Source organism: Thalia democratica, chromosome 3, assembly GCF_965202585.1.
Source record: "Thalia democratica chromosome 3, ktThaDemo2.hap1.1, whole genome shotgun sequence".
Lineage (NCBI taxonomy): Eukaryota > Metazoa > Chordata > Thaliacea > Salpida > Salpidae > Thalia > Thalia democratica.
The window spans coordinates 49,224,404-49,248,167 of NC_139167.1; the positions used below are offsets into that span (position 1 = coordinate 49,224,404).

The window sequence follows — 23,764 nt, forward strand, 5'->3', positions numbered from 1 at the left end:
ATTAGATCCGGGTCCGGCCGGATCTCTGTTAGGATCCGGCCGGACCAGGACTTTTTTTTTCAAATTAGAATCCGGCCGGATCCGGATATCAAACAAAAATGGCAATATCCGGCCGGACCCGGATAGTGAGTCCGGTACATCACTAGTTATAAACTACTTACATGAAAATGAAGGAAGTACTAATTCTAAATATTTACTGGCTACTAATCATTTAAAAAACATATCTAACAATTACGTCACAATATATATGAACATAAGGACCAGCTGTTAATTTATACTACAAAGTTGGATAACTTATTTTTTATGTTTAGAAAAAGTAGTAGATCCCTTTAATTTAAAAAAGTAATATGTAATCTAGTGTGAATTAAAAATCTTATTATTTTTATATTATTATCACGTTTGTGTTTGAGCACTTTATTATTCAGCGAGACACTTTTATAGTTTATTATATTTAATGTCCTAAAACAAACTTTTATAAGATTTTCATTTGTTGAAGGCTTTTAGTATTAATAAGATAAAAGTTAAAAACAAAAATTTGCTTTTTTATTAGAAGAAAACATAAGTTTTATTCAAAGTTAATGTTTAGTTTTAACAAAGATCATTCACAATAATATTTTTCGAAGAAAAAAAGCAGTTTTTTAATTTAAAAAAATGATAACAGTTTTATAAAAAATTCATAAACAAGTTTTTTGTTTAAGTACGTAATAAATGCTTTAGAAATACTTGTTTAAGTAAATAAAGTAATGTACTTTAGAAAGTTAATTAAATAAATAAAAACTTTGTTTTAATTTTTACATGATCTAAAGAAAATAAAAAAATTTAAATTTTACTTGGAAAAAAAACTAATATTTAATTTTATACGACTAAGCAAAATATTATCATATAAATTCTAATAATTCTAAAAGTCTACAGAAACAAATACAGTAGTCTAATGATTCAAGTTAAATTGCATAAAAAGAATAGCTGAATACCGATTCAATTATGCAGATAGTAATTTTAAAATAAACTACAAAACAAATTTTACAAACATATATTAAACATTACAGAAATGAAGAAATTTTTAACATGATTATTGTAGAACTTTTTAAAAATCAATCTTAATCTTAACGACATAAAAGGCTCATATGTCTTCCTTCAATAGCGATTTTTTCCATATTGATTCTGTTAAATTTTGATTTTAGTATTACTTTTAAATTTAGAAAATAGCATATATAAACTAAAGGAGCATTAAAAATAAATGTTAAAAGTATTATAATAATTTTAAATAGATTTTATTTAGATATACAGTATATAAAATTTACTATAAAAATCTAATTAAAAATTTTCGTTATCTTTAAAACCAATATTTTGACTAAAATATGAGTCCTGTAGAACATACAACTTTTAAATAAACTTTATATTTGTATAATTTAATTCGTAAAAAGTTTTGTTTATAACAGCATGTAATAGTTATTCAAAAACAAAAAAATCTTAATAACAATACAGTATATTGAAAATAATTATTAATAAAGTAAATTGAATTTATTTTATAATATTATAATAAAATATATACATCGAACTATAAATATATCAAATTAAAAATCTTTCTAATTTAACTAAAACAAAAACTAAAAGACTATTTTTCTCATTAAATAGAACTAATAAATATCTTTTTAAGTAAAAATGAGTTTAAGTTCTACAATATGATGTTAAATAATACTATAAAATTTCTAACTAAAATAAAGTTAAACATTAAAGTTCTCTAAACCAGTGGTCTTCACGGTATGCACCTGTGTACACTAGTGTGCATGAAAACTATTTTACTGTGCACAAAATTTTTTGTTTTATGAAAAAAAAAAATTCTGCTGTAAAACAAATTGACAATTTCTAACACGTCATTTATATATCAAGACACACAAAGCAAAAAAATAATTGTAATAGTAATTTATGTTTTTTATAGTTTAGTGTGCTCAGAACTTATTATCCAGTACTATAGTGTGCACTGCACAATTTTAGAAAGTTTGAAGACCACTTTGAACAATACTAGAAGATAAAACTAATCAGTTCATTTTCAATCTTTTTAGTATGTTTTTTTTATCTAAAAGTAACTTAAAATAACTTTGTAATAATTTACCTTAACAAACGAAACTCAAAATAAAAACAATAAGAAAGTGTAATAAACTGATCAATAAACTTATAACAACTTATTTAAATACTGTTTAGCTTAAAAAGACTTGTATATAAAAACAAACATTAGAATTATAATTTCTGCTTGGTTCTCCATACTCGTTTTCATCATAGTATCCAGTGTCTAAAAACAAAATATTTTTGCTTTTACTCATACTAATTTTTGGTAACATGACAAGTCGAATTCCGACATTTCAAAATCTAATATTCCAATTTCTTATTAAAAAATTTAAGAAACTTTATCTTAAAAAAATAATTTAAATTTTAAAAAATGCGCGTGTAAGTCTTATCAATAAGATTATTATGGTAACAAAGTGTTTCAAACATATATTTACAAAAAAATTAAAATTCATAATTGTTGAAGCTAGCTATACTTAAATAAGCTTAAATAAACATTTTTTTAGCCATATCTTAAAAATCATTTAAATACAAGCTTGTGTAGGTCTATTTTGTAAGATTATAATGGTAAAAAAATTTAAAAAATTTATTTGTTAAAAGATATATTTCACAATAGTTAAGAATTATAAAAATTTGAGTTATCTGATTTGAAAATATTTATTTAAAATAAATAATTTATTTGCCATGTATCAAGTATAAAAAGGAGTTTTATATACGAGATAATTAACAATCTTTTCATACCAAGGGACTTTTAAGCTAAGTAAGTATTACAAACTATAACTGTAGTTATCTAATGATTAACCATCGTTTTGTTAAGTTATCTTCATATTAATTAAATCAGTATAAAGTATTATCAGTCTAAAACTCAATTTGAAAAAAAAAATGTTGAACCTTCTAAAGTTTAATAAAACGATAACTATAAATTAAAGATTTAGTTGAAATCATTGTCTTATAGCATTTTTTTAAATCTTAACTAGTAATATAAATTACCTCACCGGTAAAAAAGCCATCATGTTAAAAACTTAAACTCATCATCTATAAATGAATAAACTGTTTTTTAATATTAATAACAGCATTACAAAAACATCAGGTAAAGCACTGCAAAACTTTTAAAACAACACATTTACTCACTGTTTTCAGGGGTAACTTGGTTGCGGAATGCCCTCTGGTAAAGCGGGTCTTTGTGTTCTTTCCTGCCCATGAACTTGTCATTGTTTCCAGCATTCTAAAGTAACAATTTTAGTGAAGATAAAAACCTAAATTTGAAAACAGTTGTAATGAACAGTGCTTTTTAAACATAGACTTTAATAAAACCATACAGTTTGAATTTATGATCACTGTTCTTTGAAATCATATAAAACTTCAATTTCAAACATCTATTAACCAAATTAGTTTTGAGTAAAATCTAACGTATATAGCGTGCTGAGGATCAACATGAGTCAGTTGCTGGAAACCTGACACTTGTTCGGCATTCACATTCGCCCTGCTGTTGAATGTAGGGTCATACATATCGCTGTGGTCTCCCTGCCGGTGGACCCCCTTGAAATACACAAATATTAAAACTTAAACCGCGTGATTCTGATCAAAACTCTGACAATCATTAAAATTATTTTATTTGTTTTTCACATATATAAACTTGAAATTAAAATCTATATTCTAAGAGTTAGTAAGACTGTGTTGTTTTGTATCACGCGAACTGAATCATTTAAAAAATACCAAAATAAAAAATTACTTTGTATGTGATAATACATACAACATTTATAAAACTAGGTTGCAAAATTTTTTTTTCATTTTTTTTTCATTTTTTTTGAACATATTCTAGGTTTTTGAAAGTAGAAGTCTAAAATTCTTCTTTAAATGTGCTTGGTAATAAAAAATATTCTAAACGATACAAAAAAGTAAATAAAAAAGATTTTTCGTATCAAATTAAAATTTCAATTAGTGAATTAAAATTTCTTATCAAAATGTTTTCAAAGTTTTTATTAATAAGGTTTTTTTTAAGTTTTTAGGTTTTTTGCCTAAGTCGTTAAATTCAAGGATTTCAAGTGTTTTGGCAATCCTAATAAAAATGTTTGAATCCTTTCAAAAAAACAAAACAAAATAAAAATTTGTGCTTTTTTATGTGTTAATTCATACAACTTTTATAAAAACAAAACAACTACCGAATTTGGATCGACCATATTTTTTGTATATTTTTTGTGGTTTTGGCTAATATTTTTCAGCCATGTAAGTAGCAACGCTTTGTCTTGTCCTTGAAGGTAAATTTGCTCTTTAAGTCTCTCTGTCAAATTTTTCTTTGCCTTACCTTGACTTCGTAAAAAGACTGTGTATATACTGTTAAAAATATAACTGTTAAAAGTGATAAACAAAACTATCTTGGCATATTTTTATCGAATAATAAAAAAATCAACGTAACTTCAAAAACTTACATCAAGTTTAACTGGTTTTAACAAACAGTTAAAACTACAAAAAACAACTACAAAGTATTTATAAAAATAGATACTACTATTTTATTAATATTTGAAAAAGTCTTTCCACTGAAACCTGGTAGTAATTAGATTATTTTAATTGCACTTTTATTAATAAAACACATATTTATAAAATTCAATAGTTTTTTGACGTATTAAGTAATTTATCATACATAACTTTTTTATCGAAGTTTTTAAAATAACAGGTCAAAGTAGTAAATAATTAAAGTATTTTAGTTGAACAGAAAACAGAGAAAATGCAAAATTCTAAGGTACACAAAATAATTCCTCCTTCTTTGTTGTGTTTTAGTTTTTTCGCATGATTAACTTTTAGAGAAATTTAAGTACAACAAACTAAATAGGTATGGAAAAACTCGTACATAATAAATTATATACTAACCTTTCAAAAACTTTAATTAAAAATATGTTTATACAACAATTATATTTCTATTATACTAACATTTTAATACTTGTTATTAGTGTAATAACTAATAAACATTATTATAATATATCTATGTTAACTTTAACATAGCCATCAAAAAATTATTTATTTCAGTAATTACTATAATTATAGATAAAAGAAAACCTATATTTACTGTGAGCCTGTACGTTTTTGTTAACTTGAAACTTAGATAATATCATTAAAAAAGTTTTTCAGTGATACAATAGCTTAAAATAAAGTTCCATATAGATACAACTAAGTCAACTTAAACTATTTGAACATTTGCAAAAGACTCTCAATAACAAAAACTCTTCAACTACTTACAAAACAATACCTAGCTTACAATTTTTTTAACATTTTTTAGTAAAGTCTATAACCTAGCATGTCAATAAAACTACAACAAACAAAAAAAAACTCACGAAAGAAGTATTACAAATCCGTACAGAAACCACACACTGACGATTATTTGCAGTATGTCTCGCAACCATGGCAGATTCATGTTGTTGAACGCCTGTGTTATGATCGAGTAAGAGTTTTCAACATCTCTGAAAGGTCCACAGTCTTCAGAAGGTCTGACACTGGGTGTATTATTTGTTCATTTATTTAATGTTTTTGATATATGCAAAAATTTTACAAAAAAATATTATGACTTTCAACGCATAACAAAAGTAATTTTGAAAAATATTTTTAAACTTTTTAAATTTGTTGAAACACTACTAGTGCTTTATAATAAGAAGCAAAGATTGTACTAAGTTTGTTATCAGTTAAATAGCAATATATTTTTATTTTGAATCAATTTTAAACAAACCTAAGTTTTCTTAGTTTACTGTGGCAATAACTTAAAAAAAGATAAAATCTTAATTAAAAAAAATCAAATAATATTACTATGGCATTTTAACTTTTTTGGTTGAAACTATAAAACCTAACGAAAAAATTAAAACATAAAATATCAAAAAAAAAAGTTTGAAACTTAAAGAAAAGATTAATATTTTGTATATTAATTTAACTTTAATTCTTATACAGACGATGTTCACTTTAAAATAACTTATATAATAAGGAACACTTGTTAAAATTAAATTACCAAGTCATAAAAACAAACACAAGATTTTTTATTTCTAATTTTGTTATACGCCATGTATTTGAACAGTGACGTAGTTACAAAGGAAGGCTTAATGAACAAAACAGTTTAAACTTTGAAAATTATTATTTACATCATATTTCAATGTAAATAATTTATAATTAAATTGTGTTCCTTTTAAAAGAATAACTACTTATTTAATTTGTTAAGTTTTTTTCTAATAATGGTAGACCTGTTAAGATAAAAATAGTTATTGAAATATGATACAAAAAGCTACATAAATTTACACTTTTAACTGTTCTACTACAATATTAAAGATAAAATGAGTGATACATTTTTTGAAAACTTAGTTAAAATAATTTTCTTATACTCGAAAGTTTGTGAAATAAGCAAGTTTTTATAAACAAATTAAAGGCTAAATAAATAAAACACGATTTTTGTTGTCTATCAAAAAGTAAAATACTAAAATATACATATTATCAGAACTTATTAATTTAACTTATTTGAAAAGTGTTGATAAGTTTACTTAAATGTAAGGTAAGTTTTTTTTCAAAAAGAGAAATAATAGCACACAACTCAAAAAACTAAAACTATAATAAAAAGTTTATTTTTTCAATGTTTAATTTCCATCTGTATTTTCCATCGAAAAACTATTACAAATAAAAATTTCTAACCACAATTACATCAAAACAAAAACTTTCAAAATAACAACATTTTTAATAATTATCTAAAACTTAATAATTTCAGTTCAAAACCTGTAAACGACGTATACAATGAAGGAAAATGAGGAGATGAAGCAGAGAAGGAGGAGTGAGTTGAAGAAAGTTCTCGATTGAGATGCTCTCCATCTCCGCTTGGATGGGCGACAATTTCTCAAAACTGATGTCTAGTTTCAAATTAATAAAGTTGTGAAACGAAATTGTTGCAGTATTTAGTATGACAATGAATCATAAGTTAAATAAATTGAGTAGTGTAAAGTGTGTAAACGAACTTTGATTAAGTCGTAATTTAACTAGAATTTTTAACTATTTTTTTACAAAATTGGTTATATGACAATTAAACTCTTGTTAAAGTTTTTAAGGAGTTTTTTTAATATTAAATACGTTTCAAATATTTATCAAAATAGACAACTAAGAATTGCTGATGATAGCCCTTTTATCAAGTTTTAAACTTTGTTTTTAGAATAACTAAAATGTACTTTAAAATGAATAATATAAAAAAATTACAGGAGATCCAACTAATAAAGATTTTGGTATTTAAATAAATAAAGGTATATTAAAAAAGACTTTTCACAATAATTTTGAGCTATCAAAGTTTGATCATAAGAACTTTAAAAGTCAGGCACCCAACAATTTTAAACCATCTTATTTTTCAAAATACTATTAGAACCAGTACAATCATGTAGATTAACGTATTTTTATAGTTACGTAAAAAATTAATAAATAATAATACTATTAATCGTAAATAAGTTAAACAGGTATTACAAAATATGTTATAATTAATAAATTTTACAACTTTACAAAATTTAATTAGTTTTTATTAACTGACACAAAATTGTAGAAACAGTTAATTGCTAATTCTACACTTAAATTGACCGTTTTAAATTAAAAAACATAATTTGTTCATACTTTTTCTTAATCTAAATCAATAACTTTAATCATAAACTTTTTTATTCCTAGAAAAACTAATCATAACACTATACATTACATACAAAAGAGCAAACCTTTTTAATATAGAAGAGTAGAACGTACTTGATTATAACAATTAGTGATAAAATAGGACTGAAAAATATCCCAACCCTGTTTAAAATAATAAAATAGATATATAAAATATTAAGTTTTATGTTCTATAAGTCTAATTATATGTGCTTAAAATATTTAAGCTGAAACATAAAAGTAATCAAATAATAAAACTCACCAGCAAAGTGTTTGCCCGTATATAAGATCTAAAACATTTATTGAAATAGCAAATATAGGTCTGTTTCCAACACTGAAAACGTCTGACAAAACTCTGTTTTTTTTTTTTTAATATTGACATTTATCAAGCATATGTTTTGGTAATGACTAAAAATATAAAAATTTTACTTAGTTTTTATTTATTTATTTATAAACTATTTACTTGAGGAAACTTTTCCTAAAACTGCAGTATTTCTATTGTTTTCGAGGAGTAGTTGAAGTAAAAGATACTATTTTCTAATATAAATATACATCTACGTAAAATTTGTTAATAACTTTAAAACCTTAATATTGTCTTAATACTTTACAACTACATAAATAGTTAACTGTTATTGTACATACATAAATTAAATAACTGTTAATTAACTTAATTAATTAACTGTCAATTAACTGTTAATTAACTTAATTAAAAACTTTCGTAACTCCGTCTCATGAGTCATGGGTTGCCACAGATCAAGCTGAGAAAAATTTCATGACTTTTCCTGACTTTTTACTAAAATTTTCCTAACTTTTCTAAATCAAACTTTTAATTTAAACTTATTCTAAAATACATAATTTAACATTTGAAACTATATAAAGCTTTCAATCTAATTTTAATACAGATTAAAACAACAGTTTTTTAGCTGAATTGTATCATTAAACTTCCATACATCACTTGAACCATCTGTGTATGATTGATGTATTTGCAATAAACAGCTCTATCAGCAAAATACTTGTATTATTATCTTATAAACGCAGCTTGTCTGAAAAATGACACACTTTTTTAGCATTTCATAACATAAATGTATCTAAATAAACGACATATAAGTAACTTTACAACTTTAACCTCAAATCAATAACGATTTTTCACAACTAAAACCTTAAAACAATAACGAACTTTTACAATTAAAACCTTAAGAGAATAAAGAACTTAATCAAACACTGTTTTTTTTTAATATATGTACTTTTTTTCTCCGTTTCTTTGTTAGCACTTCAACCTCTTCATCTAATGAAGCTATGGTTTCTTTCATCTGGTCGCATCTCAATTACAATTTCTTGGAAGTTAAAACCGTTTACCTTGATTTATTCAAATCGTTCTCATCTGCTGCCCCTACACTTGTCAAAGAGAATCTTTTCTCTAAATCTAGCCACAACTTGTGGGCTTCATTTCTTTTCTTTTTGCACTCATTTATTTTTAACTCTAATTTTGCTGCCTCAATTATTTACTTAAACAAAAAACACTTTGATTCTAAAATTATGCTAGATAAACTTTTGTTTATATACCATAGTTTCACTATGGAAGTGTCCTTGCTACAAATCATCAACACTAATAAGCTTAAAAAACTGCTTGTTCAAGTAGAGTAGTTGTTCAATATGTTAATAGAAAAATTTTGCAGATTTATAAAAGATATTTTAACTGTTCAAAATATAAATTCAATCGTTTGCTAACAAAAGATCCTAGTGGAACAAGTTCACTGAAATATAAATAAAAACAAATTATACAGTAAGATATAAAAGATATTTTATTAATTTACACCAGATGAAGGCATTGGAAATTAACTAATTTTGTAAATTTCTAGGAAAATTTACAATTTTAGTCTGACTTTAAAGGATTTTAATTAATTTTTTAGCATTTGAAGGCTTTGGAAAATAAGGAATTTTGTAATTTTATACTGACGAAGTCTGACTTTTTTTTTTATTTTGTCAAATTTCCTGACTTTTCCTGATTTCCTGACTTTTCCTAACCTTGTGGGAACCCTGCATGACTTATTTTGATCTAAAAGTAATTAAAATAAGTACGAAAACTATACACTTATTTCTAAAAAGTATTAGCCTTTTAGCGGGTTAAAAAGAAAAAAAAATGAAAAAAAAACTAAAATCAAATAATGAGCTATTAAACTAGTTATTTAACAATAGTATAAAAAATAATGGAAAACAAGTGTGTAGACAAACACAAAATATTGCTAACTTCCTAATAAACTCCATGCAGAAGGTGTTGAATACGACGCAAAACATCAAATCGAAAACAACCAATCTGTAAACTTCCTCGCCCAGTCTCGTTTCCCAGCACTCGTTCCTCGTCTCTTCGTTCGTCTGCACGTTTTGTTGTTTATTTTATTTACAAAAAGTTTAAACCTCAAACTTATGTTGTTTTAAAGTTTTATAAAAATCTCTTCGAATAGAAATAGCTGATTAAAATTTTTTATATACACTAATTTATTTAATTTAGGGTAAGCATAAAATAAAATTATACTAAAGCTATTTAAGATGAAATAACTGGAGTAAAAGTATTTGAACACAAACTTACAATACTGTCAGTCCAGAAAACACATATAGTTGCCAACATACCGATCTTGAGGAGAAATATTCTGCAAATAAAAACTTATGAAAAAGTATAAAATATTAAAAGTTAAATCTAAATAGTTTTAAGTAAAACTTGAACAGTTGTTTAAAAAAATCTTTTGTGCACAGGGGCATCCTTATTTTAACAGGTACATTATTCTGTACACACCAATTTAGACATGTAGAAAACATTAACTTAGGCAATTTTTTAAATTCAATGGATTACTTACAATAGACTTGTAAGCTTAAAATAACAGAAGCAAGAAAATAATACTGGTATTCTAAATTGTTTAGCCAGTTTTTAAAAGATTTTGTTTTTATAAAGCACTAGTTCAAATGATTTAAATTTTTCATTAAATTATAAGAAAAACTGGGAAAACGTAAACGAATCAAAAACTAAAAAAACCTTATAACTCCGACAAATAGTTCATTCCTTGGATTGTTGTAGTCTTCAAAAGTAGTGAGAAAGAATATAATAAAAGGCATCAAAAAATTGACAGTTGAGACAAATAATGCGAGCAGAATTTGATCGAATATACTTGATCCGGTCTATTTAAAAAAAATTAAATAGACGTTATTTATTTGATTTACAAAAAAAGGTCACAATTTTTATTTTGACAAAAATTTAAATAATAATTAATATTTATTATAATATTTATTAAATCAGTAAGTAAATGTTTTTCAGTCATAATAAGAGATTGTTAGTGTCAAGCTTTTTAAATTATGCTTCTTTTTTACAGTAAAAAAAATATCGAAACTCTTTCACAAATATAACATTATATTAACTATAACAAATGTTAAGTAAAATCGTACATTTCCCTATACATAGTAATATTAATATTACCATAAAAACTTTTAAATAGACTTAAGTTTGTTTAACAAACATTAAAAACTAAAGCTAAACAATTACAAAAACCTTAATACTTGGAAGTATTTGTCCATTAAGGTAATAAACGAAAGCTATACTTCCGCCAGTAAAACAAGCCCATATCAACCATATAAATGCTCTTTTAGTATGCAATCTCCAGTTTATTTTTGACTCTTTTCGTAATTTTGAAAGCTTTGTCTCAGCTAAAATTTCCTGTTAAACAGATATGAGAAAATTAATTTACCAGTTCCATCAATTGATAAAAAGATAAGTGAGTATTTTATACTTTATTTATTTTGTTTTACCTAAAAACTTTTTTAACTGTTTTTTATAATAAGTTTGGCTTAAACTAACTTTAAGAAAAATTCATTTGTATTATTATTAAAAAAAAATACAACAAATGAATTGTTTATCAAGTTTTATTTAATATTTAAAGTAAAAAAATGATTTTGTATTTACTATCAGAAGTTAAAACTAAGAATTTCTTTTAATGCTGAAGTTGACGTTTTAAATAAAAATTTAACATTTATTTTTCTAAATCATATTAAACCTACTTTCAAGTCAAAGTAGATTGATTTGTGCAGGAGGTCCGCGTTTTCTCTCGACATTATGCTGTAACTCCAGCTGCAAAATATCTTGTTGGTGAAGTTCATCGCATCCAAGGTAGAATCTACATAACTCATGCGGAAGTTTGTAGCAGTTCTGTTTGTTAGCATATTCATAAATCTTAAAAAGTTCTAAAATAAATAGACAAAACCGCTATCTAACTACCTATATTAAATTATTTAAAGTCAAGAAAACGTGAACTAATGCACTTTTAATAAAAATCGACCATATTTAGTTCCATATTTTAAGTGTTTTACTTACTTGTTTTTTTATTTATTAATATATAAAGCACTTTTATTTTGTAAAGTTTTAAGAATTTAAATATTGACGTTTACCTTTTTTGATGTCTAGATAAAAAGCAAAATAAATACCAATTTACCATAAAGTTTTAGTCCCTTTTTAAAAAGATATTTGACTTTATATTTATATAAAACTTTGGATTGTTTTATTTTCATAAATCTTATAAACCTATAGTTCTGGTCTATATTTGTTTCCTTTAAATCAAGAAGATATGTATTTAAGTTTTCTTTTTAAGAGAAAAGAAGTAATTTTCCAAAATAAAATGAAACTGTAATATGTGTTATATCGTTTTTCTAATGTTATACAAAACTACGTATAAAATCTTGAAAAATTCGTAAATATATAAAGACATTACTTTAAAAGTTTACAAACACGCTAAACTATATTGAAAAACAAACGAAATTCACATTATCAGACATCAAAGTGACAAGAGGTTTTTCAACAACACTACATTAGCTTTTTATAAAAATGAAGAAAATTTCTCGAGCATTTTTTTCAAATACAATACTAACTAAATTAAAGCATAACTTAATTCTTAATAATACCATAAAGTTCTGCAGTTTTTTATTTTGGATCAGTCTATTAGTTCAAGGAAGCTAGTATATTTTAATCCTATCTAAAATCCATTTCGAATACTTTTTCATAAACTATCAAAACAATTTAAAGTGATTAAATAAAACAATTAATTAGTCCGTGGAGCTAAGATTCTAAAAACTATAAAATAAAAAATTCATGAACTTTTTATTAACAACGGATTGGGTGTTTGAAATTAAAAAAAACGCTTAAAAATTTTGTTTAGTATTTAAACAGCAGTTATTATCTCTATACAAAGTTAAAAATACAGTTACAACTAACACAAAGATGTAAACAGAATTTACTTACTCTCTGAAAATCCAGACAAGACAAACAACAAAGTAAAAGAATGTGGCCAGTAGATATGCAAGCGGCATATTGTAAAAAAGTCTATCATTTTTTGATATAGTACCATTAACATAGTGTCCATAGTACATGACAGTATCGCTTAGCCAGTTCTGTTAAAATATTTGTTATTTACCTTTTTAAGTTACAAAAAACCAAGTTATACATAACATTTATTAAACATGCGATGGATCTAGATTAAAATAATATAAACTTAATAATGGTATTTTTAATTTCATATTTAAGCTTTTTTTTCTTTTATACAATCTTTTATACAGTTTTATTTTTAATGAAAAGCTTGAAAGTTCAAGGCTTCTATATGTTTCTTATAAAAGTATAACAGCAATATAGCTAAAAAAATTCCTTGTTTTTTGTTTTTTTTTTAAATATATACTGAGTAAAGTAATAATAAATAACAAATTGAGTAAGATTCTCAAAAGCAAATCCTTTTTTATAACCTGTTCTCTAAGAATGTTTTTTTAAGTTTAAAGTTATTTTTAATATTGTTAACTAATTATTTACTGCTCCAGTAATTATTTCTTCTCCGGTGAACGTCAAATTGTCTTTAACCGGCTGGTCAATGAGTTGAGGTAATGATATAAAGCAAAATGACAGAAAAAATGAAGGAATTGATAAAAAAAACACTCCACGTAAAAACAGGAAATAAGAAGCAACACCTAAAAATGATAAGAAGTTTAAAGAGATTTTCTATTTAATATTTTCTTTTAATTGAAATGTTTAGTTTAAATATTAACTAACCTGTCAAAGAATCTAAGTATACTTTAGTAAATTTAACTTTAACTATAATCAACGCTGTATGGTACTTTTTTTATTAGTAAAGTAATTTGGTCAAAACTATATACCAGACAAAAAACTGCAAAATAAATAATAGCCTTTAAATCATGAAAAAGGCAAATAAAATCAACCTGAACCAAAGTTTCCTTCTATAGTCCTTATATCACTAGCCCACCACTCAAATGAATTAGAAATTGAATTTTTGTAGGTTTTAAGTGCCTATTTATAGTACAAATTTTTATAACAAATCTAAATTTTTTTTTGTTTATATAGTATACCTTTTTTTGAAAAAATGTACTAAATCAACAAGTACTTTAGACAGTTGACATATAAGCTTAGAATGAAACTAATAATTTAAGTTTACTTAATTTAACTATATCTAAAAATAACACAAAGTATAAGTTAAATATAGATTTAAAAACTGCAGTTGTTTAAAAACTCAAGAGTAAGAAACTTAAAACACAACATTTATTTTAAAACATTATTTTTCTGGTTAATTCTTGTATACAAAAAAGGTACTTTAGTTGCTTGTTTTGTTTGTGCGTTTTCATTTTTGTTGGTCTTTAAATTCATTTTCCATTTGTTTCTAGGTTAAACGAAATAAGTAAGTTTTAAATTATCTTAAAATATATAACTAAAATTCTTTTTTTTTTTTTATTAGTCATTTTTTTAATTAAAAGTAGTTATTATTTAAATATTATTTTTATTATTATTTACACATCTTAAAAACATAAAAATTTGGCATTAAAAAAACCTAAAAATATAAATATAAATAAGACACTTAGTATATTTCAAATATTTAGGTCTAACAAACAACAACTACTTTTATAACCTTTTTTACTGTTTTAAAATAAAACTACATTTATCACCTTAAACTTCTTTTCATTTTCATTGAAAAAGGAAGATCTCTAAGTTCACCTTGTTTAAGCTCTGAAAAGTACATAATAACTGAACATCAAAGTAATATTATATATACTTTTTTAATCCAAAAAATATTTTTTCTTTTTGGATTATTCTTGTTTTTAAGTTTTACAGAAAACTATGTACAGTCAACTCTTGCAAATCTACCCACTTGTTTTGTTATGCCCTCTAATTTAGTTACATTTTTTTTTTAAAGAAAAATAAATTGATTTTTTTAATATTTTAAATTCATTGAGTTAAGAACACATTTAATATAGAAATATGTAATAATAAGTAACATTAAATTTAAAAAATACAGCAACAGTTTATTAAACACCATGAAAAAAGATATCAAGAATATAACATCCTCTGACAAATTATTTATTTTTTCTGACAAATCAACTAACATTTACAAAATAGACAAAAACACATACAATAAACTTTTGAAAGAAAACATCACATCAGACTACAAAAAATCAGAACCAGGAATAATTGAAAAACTAAATGAAGAAACCTATAAATTCATCATCAAATATAATGTAAAAGGCAAAATTAAAAAAATAGAACAAAAACCTGCATTCATTACAATCAAAGACCACAAAAAAGATTTTCCAAACAAACTAAACTGCAGAGTTTTAAACCCCTCCAAATCCCCTTTTAACAAATTCACGAAAGCTAAACTAGACACAATAAATAAAAAAACAATAACAGGCTCAAAACTAAACCAATGGAAAAACACTGACAGCGTTATAAACTGGTTCAATAAACTAAAAATAACCACTAAAACCCGATTCATAAAATTCGATATCACTAAATTTTACCCATCTATAAGAAAAACAACTTTAATTAATTCACTAAAATTTGCTGAAAAATTCACACCAATCACAAACAACGATCAAAACTTAATACTACATTCCTGCAAATCTACAATCTTTCACGAAAACAAAACATGGGAAAAAATAAACACCTCTGACCTATTTAACGTTAGCATTGGATCCTACAATGGAGCCGAAGTGTGCGACATGGTAGGACTTTTCATGCTAAGCGAAATAAAAAAAACTAATATATTCAATGAAGAAGAATTCGGCATATATAGAGACGATGGCCTTGCGGTCATCCAATCTAAATCGCCGAGAACCATAGAAAATACCACAAAAAAATTACACAAAATATTTAACAAATGGGGATTTAAAATAACAGTAGATGCAGGCCTAATTATAACAGATTTTTTAGATATCGAACTAAACTTACCCAGCAAAACATACATCCCATTCAGAAAACCAAACTCGGACATCCTTTACGTAAACAACAAATCAAACCACCCTAATCAAATATTAAAACAATTACCTATAACTATTAACGAAAGACTAAACAATTTATCAAGTAACGAAGAATCATTTAATCGTATAAAACACAGTTATCAATCAGCACTAAAATCCGCCAACTACAAATTCAACCTAACCTACCAAAAAGCAAATGAAAAAACAACAAAAAAGCAAAGAAAAAGAAAAAATATTTATTTCAACCCACCTTTTTCCCTAACTGTAGCAACTAAAATAGGCAAAGAATTCTTAAACCTGGTAAATAAACACTTTGACACAAACCACCCATATCACAAAATCTTTAACAGGAACACACTCAAAATTTCTTATAGCTGTATGGAAAATTTTAAAACAAAAATTCTTAAACACAATAACAAAATATTAAACAACCTAAACCTCAAACAACAAGAAAAAACCTGCAACTGCAGGAAAGAAAAATGCCCGTTAAACAATAATTGTCTATCAAAAAATATAATCTACCAAGCAACTATAAAAACAGATGATATAACAAAATTTTACGTAGGTTCCACCAGTACAACATTTAAAAACAGATATAGCAACCATAAAGCAAGCTTTACCAACAAATTAAAAAGACACAATACCGAACTAATGAACTATATTTGGGAATTAAAAGACGCAAAAAAAGACTACAAATTAAAATGGGAAATACTCTGCAGAACCAAAACAAAACCAAAAAACAATAAAACATGCCATTTATGTTGCTTGGAAAAATACGAGATTGAAAAAATTAAAAAAGATTTATCATTAAATAAAAGAAAAGAAAGGCAGCAACCCTGCCTACATAATCAAAATATGTATTTCAAAAGAACAACAACCACTAAATAATAACAAAAAAATAACAACAAAATAAATCTAAAAACAAGAACAAACAAAGCAAAGATAAGTTAACTTGTACATAAGTTGTTTTTAAAATAGGCTAACTAAAATTATTCAATTTTCGTTGAAACGTCACAATGTGTTTTTTTGTTTTGTTCTTTAAAAATCTTACTTTGTTCTTTATTATCGTTCTGAGGAGATGCATAAAGCATCGAAACTAAGTAAACGATTTGAAAACTAGTTGTTTTTTTATATTATAAATATATATATATATACATAATTTATATTAAACTTTTCAAAATTCCAGATTTTTTTCAAAATTTTTCAAATTTCAGGTTTTACCACTTTTCTACCTCTTGTTTAGTTATGCACTTTTGCTGTTGACACAGTGTGCGTAGATTTGCAAGAGGGGCCTGTAAACAAACACAAAAAAAAAGTTTTTACTTTCGAAGTCATCAGCTGCAAGGGCTTCACTTCCTTCTACAGCAGAAATTTTATCTTTTGCTTTTATTCTTCTTCTTACTGTATTTTTCATTGTTTGTTCATAGAACAAGTCGTCTGTCAACATTTTATCTAAATATTCACCTCTTCTCCGACCTAGTTAAAAATAAATTTGATTTAATTATTTTGCCAAGAAACCTTAAGATTAAGAAGGTATTATAAAAATTAAGACTACATAAATCTCAAAAAAAAATTATATTAAGTATATGTATTAAGATAATACTTTTAGTGAAAATTTAAATTCAAATACTATAGTACGTTTAGTCATCAAAATACTAGTTATGTAAAATTTTATTGTCTCAAAGTAACTTTTAAATTTTCAACCAAAATAAAGTTCAAAATATAAGTTATTTCTTAAATTTTTTTCTTTACCTTTTTTTGTAAATTAAAAGTGATCAATTTTAATTTAAGAATCTTACCTATTGTTTGACTTGGAAGCTCATTTCTTATTTCTTGAATTCCATTGAAAGCATTTTCAATTTCTTCAAGTTCTGGATCAACATTGTCATAATTGTATTCACCTTAATTTTAAAAGTTTAATTAAAAAATTAGTCATTCTGTTTATAGTTTATACATATACATATAAATTATTTACAAAACTAACCTGGCAACAAACTATTGTCACTCATATCCACAATAACTTTTTCTTTGTGTGACTTTTATACTAATTATAAAAAACTGTGTTTTAATTTATGCTTGTTTTCTTTGAAAAAACATTTTAAACACAACACGTTTATAGTTATCATTTATAGGTATAGTTTAATATTTAAAGCACCATGTTTCTTTACTTTGTAGATAAGATGCTTATAAACAGTATTGAAAGTAATATAAAGTAAAATAGTTCTAAAAAATTAAATGTGTTGATATATACAATAGTTCTTGTTAGGTATATTAACAAGTTATAAAAATATTTTCATTTGGGAAGGAATTAATTGTTGGGAATTGTTGGCTGGTTAAAAGTAAACAATTACTTAGTTAGGCATACATTATGATATAATTTAAGTGTGCACAATTTAAACTGTTAATTGAACCAAATGTCAGCAGGCCAAGTTTCAAAATAAAAACACTTGTAGTCTGCAATTGAAATTATAGTTTTGACTATTAATAACACACCTAATATATCTAATGTAAGTTTCAAACTTCTCAAAAGACCTTTCAAAGGGCTTTTTATTTCAAACATCAAAATATTTAGTGTTTACATATTTACAGGCTGCAGTTATACATTTTATAGGTGTATTCCATTCCCATTTAAAATAAAAGCATGCCCATGGGCCACACTTTTACAGTTTGCAGACTGCAGTTTGCCAAATTCTGAATTAAACTATGAGTTTAAACTATACTATCATTTACTGTTTAAAACTATTTAGTTTAAGTTTAAAATCTAATTTCAATGAATTAACAACTAACTAGTGTCACAATTAAAAAAATATATATGTTAGTTTACAATTACTATAAAACAATTTAATGTTATCAAAACTTATAACCAAGTGTGACAAACAAACTTTTTCTCTTTACATAAACTTAGCTGTAACGATTGCATATATTATCAATAGCATATATTATCAATAGCATATATTATAAATATAGCATATATAAAATAGCATTTAAATTCAAAAAATGTTATCCTAAAAGTTGCTGACACACTCATAATTGACAATAAAGTGTTAGCCAATTGCAGAAAAAAAATTATTTAATTTTTTTGATAAACTTTTATTTAAACTCTTTTGTGACTTTTTGCACATTTATTTGTTGATTGACCAACACTTATCTGAGAATCATAAAAGTACTTTTTATGCTTAAACATACTTATTATTTTTTTGCTCATAGTATTTTGAAAAGACTTGGTTGAAAGACTCCACTTTAAAAAAATTAAATTTCTATTCATATGCTCAGTTAAGCATTTTATTTAAGATATACAGGAAAAAAAGTAGTATAAATATAGCTAATTTTCATATAAAAGTTACATTTTTTTTTCCTTTTTTTTACAATTTTTTTTTTAATTCTAGATTTTCTAGGTAGAATGGCTAAGCTTTTTCATATAAAAATTACAATTAGATATTAGAAAATTCAATTTATTTCATTTATTTCCAATTTATTTTGATAATTGAAATTTTTAGAACTAATAGAGAAATTAATTTTAAAAAATAATATCTCCTAGTTAGTTATTTTTTTAATACTTGCAGTTTCTTAGTTTATTTTAAAGCGTATAAAAAGATACAGAAAGTAAAGTAAGTTCTAAATAAACTCATTAATGTATTAGAATTATTTCTATTATTGACTTTTAAAATTATAGAGGCCTAGGGAGGGAGCTAATCTTGTTTTTTAAAGTTTTTTTGTACTTTTTGAAATTATCTTAGACACTAGATACTTTTATCATCTTTAAACTAAACATATATTCATAAAACCTTTTAAGGAAACTAGTTCAAAGCAATCAAAGTATTTATAAGATTATCAGAAGAATTTGACATATGTCATTGAACATCAAAGCATAGAACAGTTAAAATGTATAACTTCATTACACAAATGATTTTAAAAAAACTTGTATAAAGTTACTTTGCTCAAAATTTTATTTATCAGATTAAAACTAAAAACGTTGCTAAAATTGTTAAGATATTTATGTAGAATAATTGAAAATAATAAATAATTTCAAAACATTATTTTTATTCAGTAATAGAATTAAGTATGCCAAACACTTATTTATTGAGTCAAACTAAAGATAGCTTAGAATAGTTATTTAGAACTAAGTTAAATAATCAATTGCTTTCAGCACTAGGTGTCTTAACATATTATAGTAAAAATTCCCTGTTTCAATAACAAGCAGTATAATTTACGCAAAACCAGTGTTTTGGTAAATTCTTTTGAAAATTGTTGAACGCTACTTTAACTTATTTTTATCTACACATTTAAATAGAAAAATTACAAACTATTTTTGAAGCTGATTAAATTAAATAATAAAAACGAATTTCTTATTATGTTATAACTTGTTTTATAATTTACTTTATTTTTTGTTATACAAAAAAATAAATTATAGTTTGCTAGCTTGGAAACCAAAAACACAGAGTTCCTTTATTTATTATAAAGTTTTGATAATCGATGTTTTTTTCTGTAAAACTAGCAGTTACTAGTCTAAGGTAGTAATATTGTTTTACTAATTTATTAAAATATATATATTAAAAAACCATATTAGTTTAATATTTTATACAATTAAAGAAAAACAATTAAAATATCAAGTACAGTAATTATATTTCTACTACAACTAAAAACCAATAAAATTTTTGATATGCATATGTTATTTAATTAAGTATATCTAACTCTTTTTTAATTTAAGTAATAAAGTTTATCTTTACAAAGTTTTATTACAGCTTATATGCGTAAACTATAACTTTTTATAATTGAAAAGTTTGTTTTCTTGTGCTTAATCTTTTTAACTAGTTTTCTATTTATTTTTTTTTGGTAAAGAAAGTTAAACTATATATTTTTGATTTAAAATTTAATAAATAATGAATTTCACCACACGACCAGCAACAACAGCATCCTAGACAACCCACGACCGGATTTTTCTTTATTTGGACTAATCAGGCAGGCATAGCACAAGCACAGGCGAAAAGGTTTGATGACGTTTTAGAGTTAGCTTAGATTCTAACAAAGAAATTTATAATACCAGTAGTTTGTCTAGTGAACTAAAAATTTTAGAAGAAGTTACTTATACAACATCACATAGTTACTTAAAAATTACTAGTTGGTATGAATAAGGTAATTTTTGCGATTTAAGAAACTACGATATCACAACTTTTCTTCATTTGTAACATAAAAAAACGCAAATTAATTAATCTTACTTTAACTTTTACTTTTTTTTTTTTAATTCAGAAAGTTTCAAATTTCAAAGCATTTAATTATAAATTTTTATCAAAAGAAAAGTGATCATGTTAAAGAATGTATTTAGTTATTTAAGTAGTTTATAATGTAATTAAAGGTAGAATTCATTTGAAACAATAAACAATTTCTTTTGACAATAAACTTTAACAATAATAATAAAACTCATATTTAAGTTTTAAAATTAGCTATTCTTTTACTTTTAATTTATTTGATGTATACTGTTGTGAAAGAGTTTGGGTTACTAATGTTTATTATCTAAGAAAAAAATTTATGGATTAGTCCTGGACAAGACTTTAAAAGGTATATGTGGTGTGCGACTCGATAAGCGAAAGGTTCTTTGTGCACGAGGTCCTAGAACCAAATATTTAGAGCGCTTTTTTTTCGCTCAATAAACTATATATATATATGTATTGGTAGTATTTGTCATACTCGTTAAGAATATTAAACACTTTATTTGTTTTATATTATCAGATAGTTGTATATAATTAACACTTGAATGCAAAGTTTATACCGTGACTGACTATTTACTAATATCCATTTAAGTTTACTAAGAGAAAGTCTTTTAACGGTTTAAGAAAATAGCTCGTCAATGGTAATCAAAATTATTTTTTAAAGTTGAAATTTTTTTAATTTGAGTACGCATCAAAATTAATTAAGTTATTAAAATAGCGCTTTAATTGTTGTCAGAAGTTATTGTTTTTAATTTTTACATTTTTGATCGACTTGCGTGCTAATAGTAAAAGACCTTAAAGAACTAAATATTTAAGATAATAAAAATATATAACTTGAAAATAAGTGATCTTGAGTGAATTTTTTTTTTAATCTGAGTATATGTTATTTAGGATACCTGCATTCTCGTTAAAGTAATTTTAACTAAATATATGCACATAATAGTATAAATTTATACTTTTTTACTCTATGCATTAAGTTATGTTGCTAAAATAAAATTAGCTGTGTTCTTTAAATATCCATTAAGATTTTCATATTTAATCTTTTAAACTGTTCAACATAATAATAATTTATTAACTGTATCATTGTAGGTCTGAACATGGAAAATGTATTTTTTTATCAGTTGGCCAGATTTACTAGAAAAAGTCTTTGTGCGGGCCGTGCAATAAAAAAAAAGTAGTTTAATACTTGAACTAAACTCTTTAAATGAAAATTTTAATAACATTATCAATTAAATGGCACCACTTAATACTACAATCTAAGTAAGGCTACTAAAAATAAAACTAATGAAACCATCTTACTTTTTAATATTTTTTAAATATTAGTAACAAAGTATTAAATAACAAACTATCTGCAAAAACTAAAATTTAAAAAAACTTTTCTCTTGCAGCGTTCAGCATGATTTTATTTATACTATCTGAATATTGTTAAGTGGGGAAACGTTAACAATCTACCCGCGATCAAAATCCACCTAGTCAAATACGAGAACCGCTTACCGATCAAGGGTAAGGGTTAGGGGTAACAGTGATAGTGAAAAATAAATTAAAAATAAGATAAAAAATGCAAAAAATATATAAAATAAGTTAATGAATAAAGAAAAAAAAAAGTCAGGTGGATTTTGATAGTATACCGTTAAGTGAGCTTTTGTGGATTAATACTCTCTAGTAGAGAGTATCTACTACCACTCTGTCCTACATAGATATCTAAACAATACCTGATCAAGGTTGATTTTTTGACAAAAGATTAGTTTCTAAACTAAGTTAATAACTTTAGTTGCCATTAGCCTTTTATTATAGTGTCTCAATAAAAAGATGTTAAAGGGGGTAATAGGGATTAGTAAAGTAGATTAGTACAACAATCAAAACAAGACTTATATTTTATTTACATAAACTAAGCAACACAAAGATACAATTACATCACTCTATACGAGAACTAAAGTTAAACACACAAGAAAACATTAGTTCTTAAATCTAACGTGCTTAAAATGCATCTTAACTTAAAGCACACTTGCCGAATGCTCTGCCGAAACTGCTACTGCAAGTAAATGCAAGTAGAATTCCGTTTTATAAGCACTGAAACAAATGTAACTCCTAACAATGAAAAATGTTTGTTTTTTCAATACTGGAAGCACGTCACGAAATCTGCGTAAAACAGTTTACAACATCCGATTTTAAATAAATTTGGAAAAGATTGTTTTGAGAATAATTAAAAATGTTTTGGAAAAGCTATAATTGTTACAAAAAATTACATATTTATTCACCAGCTTTAAAATATTAAAATGAAATGTTAGTTTCATTACATTACTTATTTTATTTTTTTTAAATTAGTATTAAAAGCCTTGTTTTAAATAATTTAAATCCTTAAAATCCTACTTAACTTTAAACTTTTTTAACAGTATTAAAAGTCCGGTTTAAAAAAAGTAAGAAAAAGAAACTGTATTTCTTATTATCTCAAAAATTACATAATTTACAAAAACTTAGACAAAACACAACAAGGTAACAATGATAGTCATTTAGTTGGCTTCTGGCTTGTTGTCCTCGAAGTTCTTGTCCTTGGGCTTGTT

At 24.4% G+C, this 23,764-nt stretch overlaps 1 protein-coding gene across 2 annotated transcripts; it reads right to left on the reverse strand.

Annotated features, from left to right (window-relative positions):
* Positions 1 to 552: 552 nt before the first annotated feature.
* Positions 553 to 18,055, reverse strand: LOC145831504 (transmembrane channel-like protein 7). Of its 2 annotated transcripts, XM_082938780.1 has the most exons (22): positions 17,981 to 18,055; positions 17,796 to 17,897; positions 17,320 to 17,472; positions 14,686 to 14,746; positions 14,336 to 14,402; positions 13,948 to 14,035; positions 13,544 to 13,698; positions 12,986 to 13,134; positions 11,752 to 11,899; positions 11,246 to 11,410; positions 10,736 to 10,878; positions 10,295 to 10,355; positions 9,956 to 10,080; positions 7,970 to 8,062; positions 7,776 to 7,851; positions 6,808 to 6,938; positions 5,394 to 5,552; positions 4,227 to 4,398; positions 3,475 to 3,603; positions 3,196 to 3,289; positions 2,232 to 2,290; positions 553 to 1,161 (listed from the first exon to the last, which is right to left on the reverse strand). In XM_082938780.1, exons 1-22 carry the CDS (start codon positions 18,003 to 18,005, stop codon positions 1,135 to 1,137), a joined length of 2,382 nt encoding a protein of 793 aa, XP_082794906.1. In that variant the 5' UTR covers positions 18,006 to 18,055; the 3' UTR covers positions 553 to 1,134. The 2 variants fall into 2 exon arrangements, with proteins under 2 accessions (XP_082794906.1, XP_082794907.1); XM_082938781.1 differs by lacking the exons at positions 13,948 to 14,035; positions 14,336 to 14,402; positions 14,686 to 14,746.
* Between the last annotated feature and the right edge of the window lie 5,709 nt (positions 18,056 to 23,764).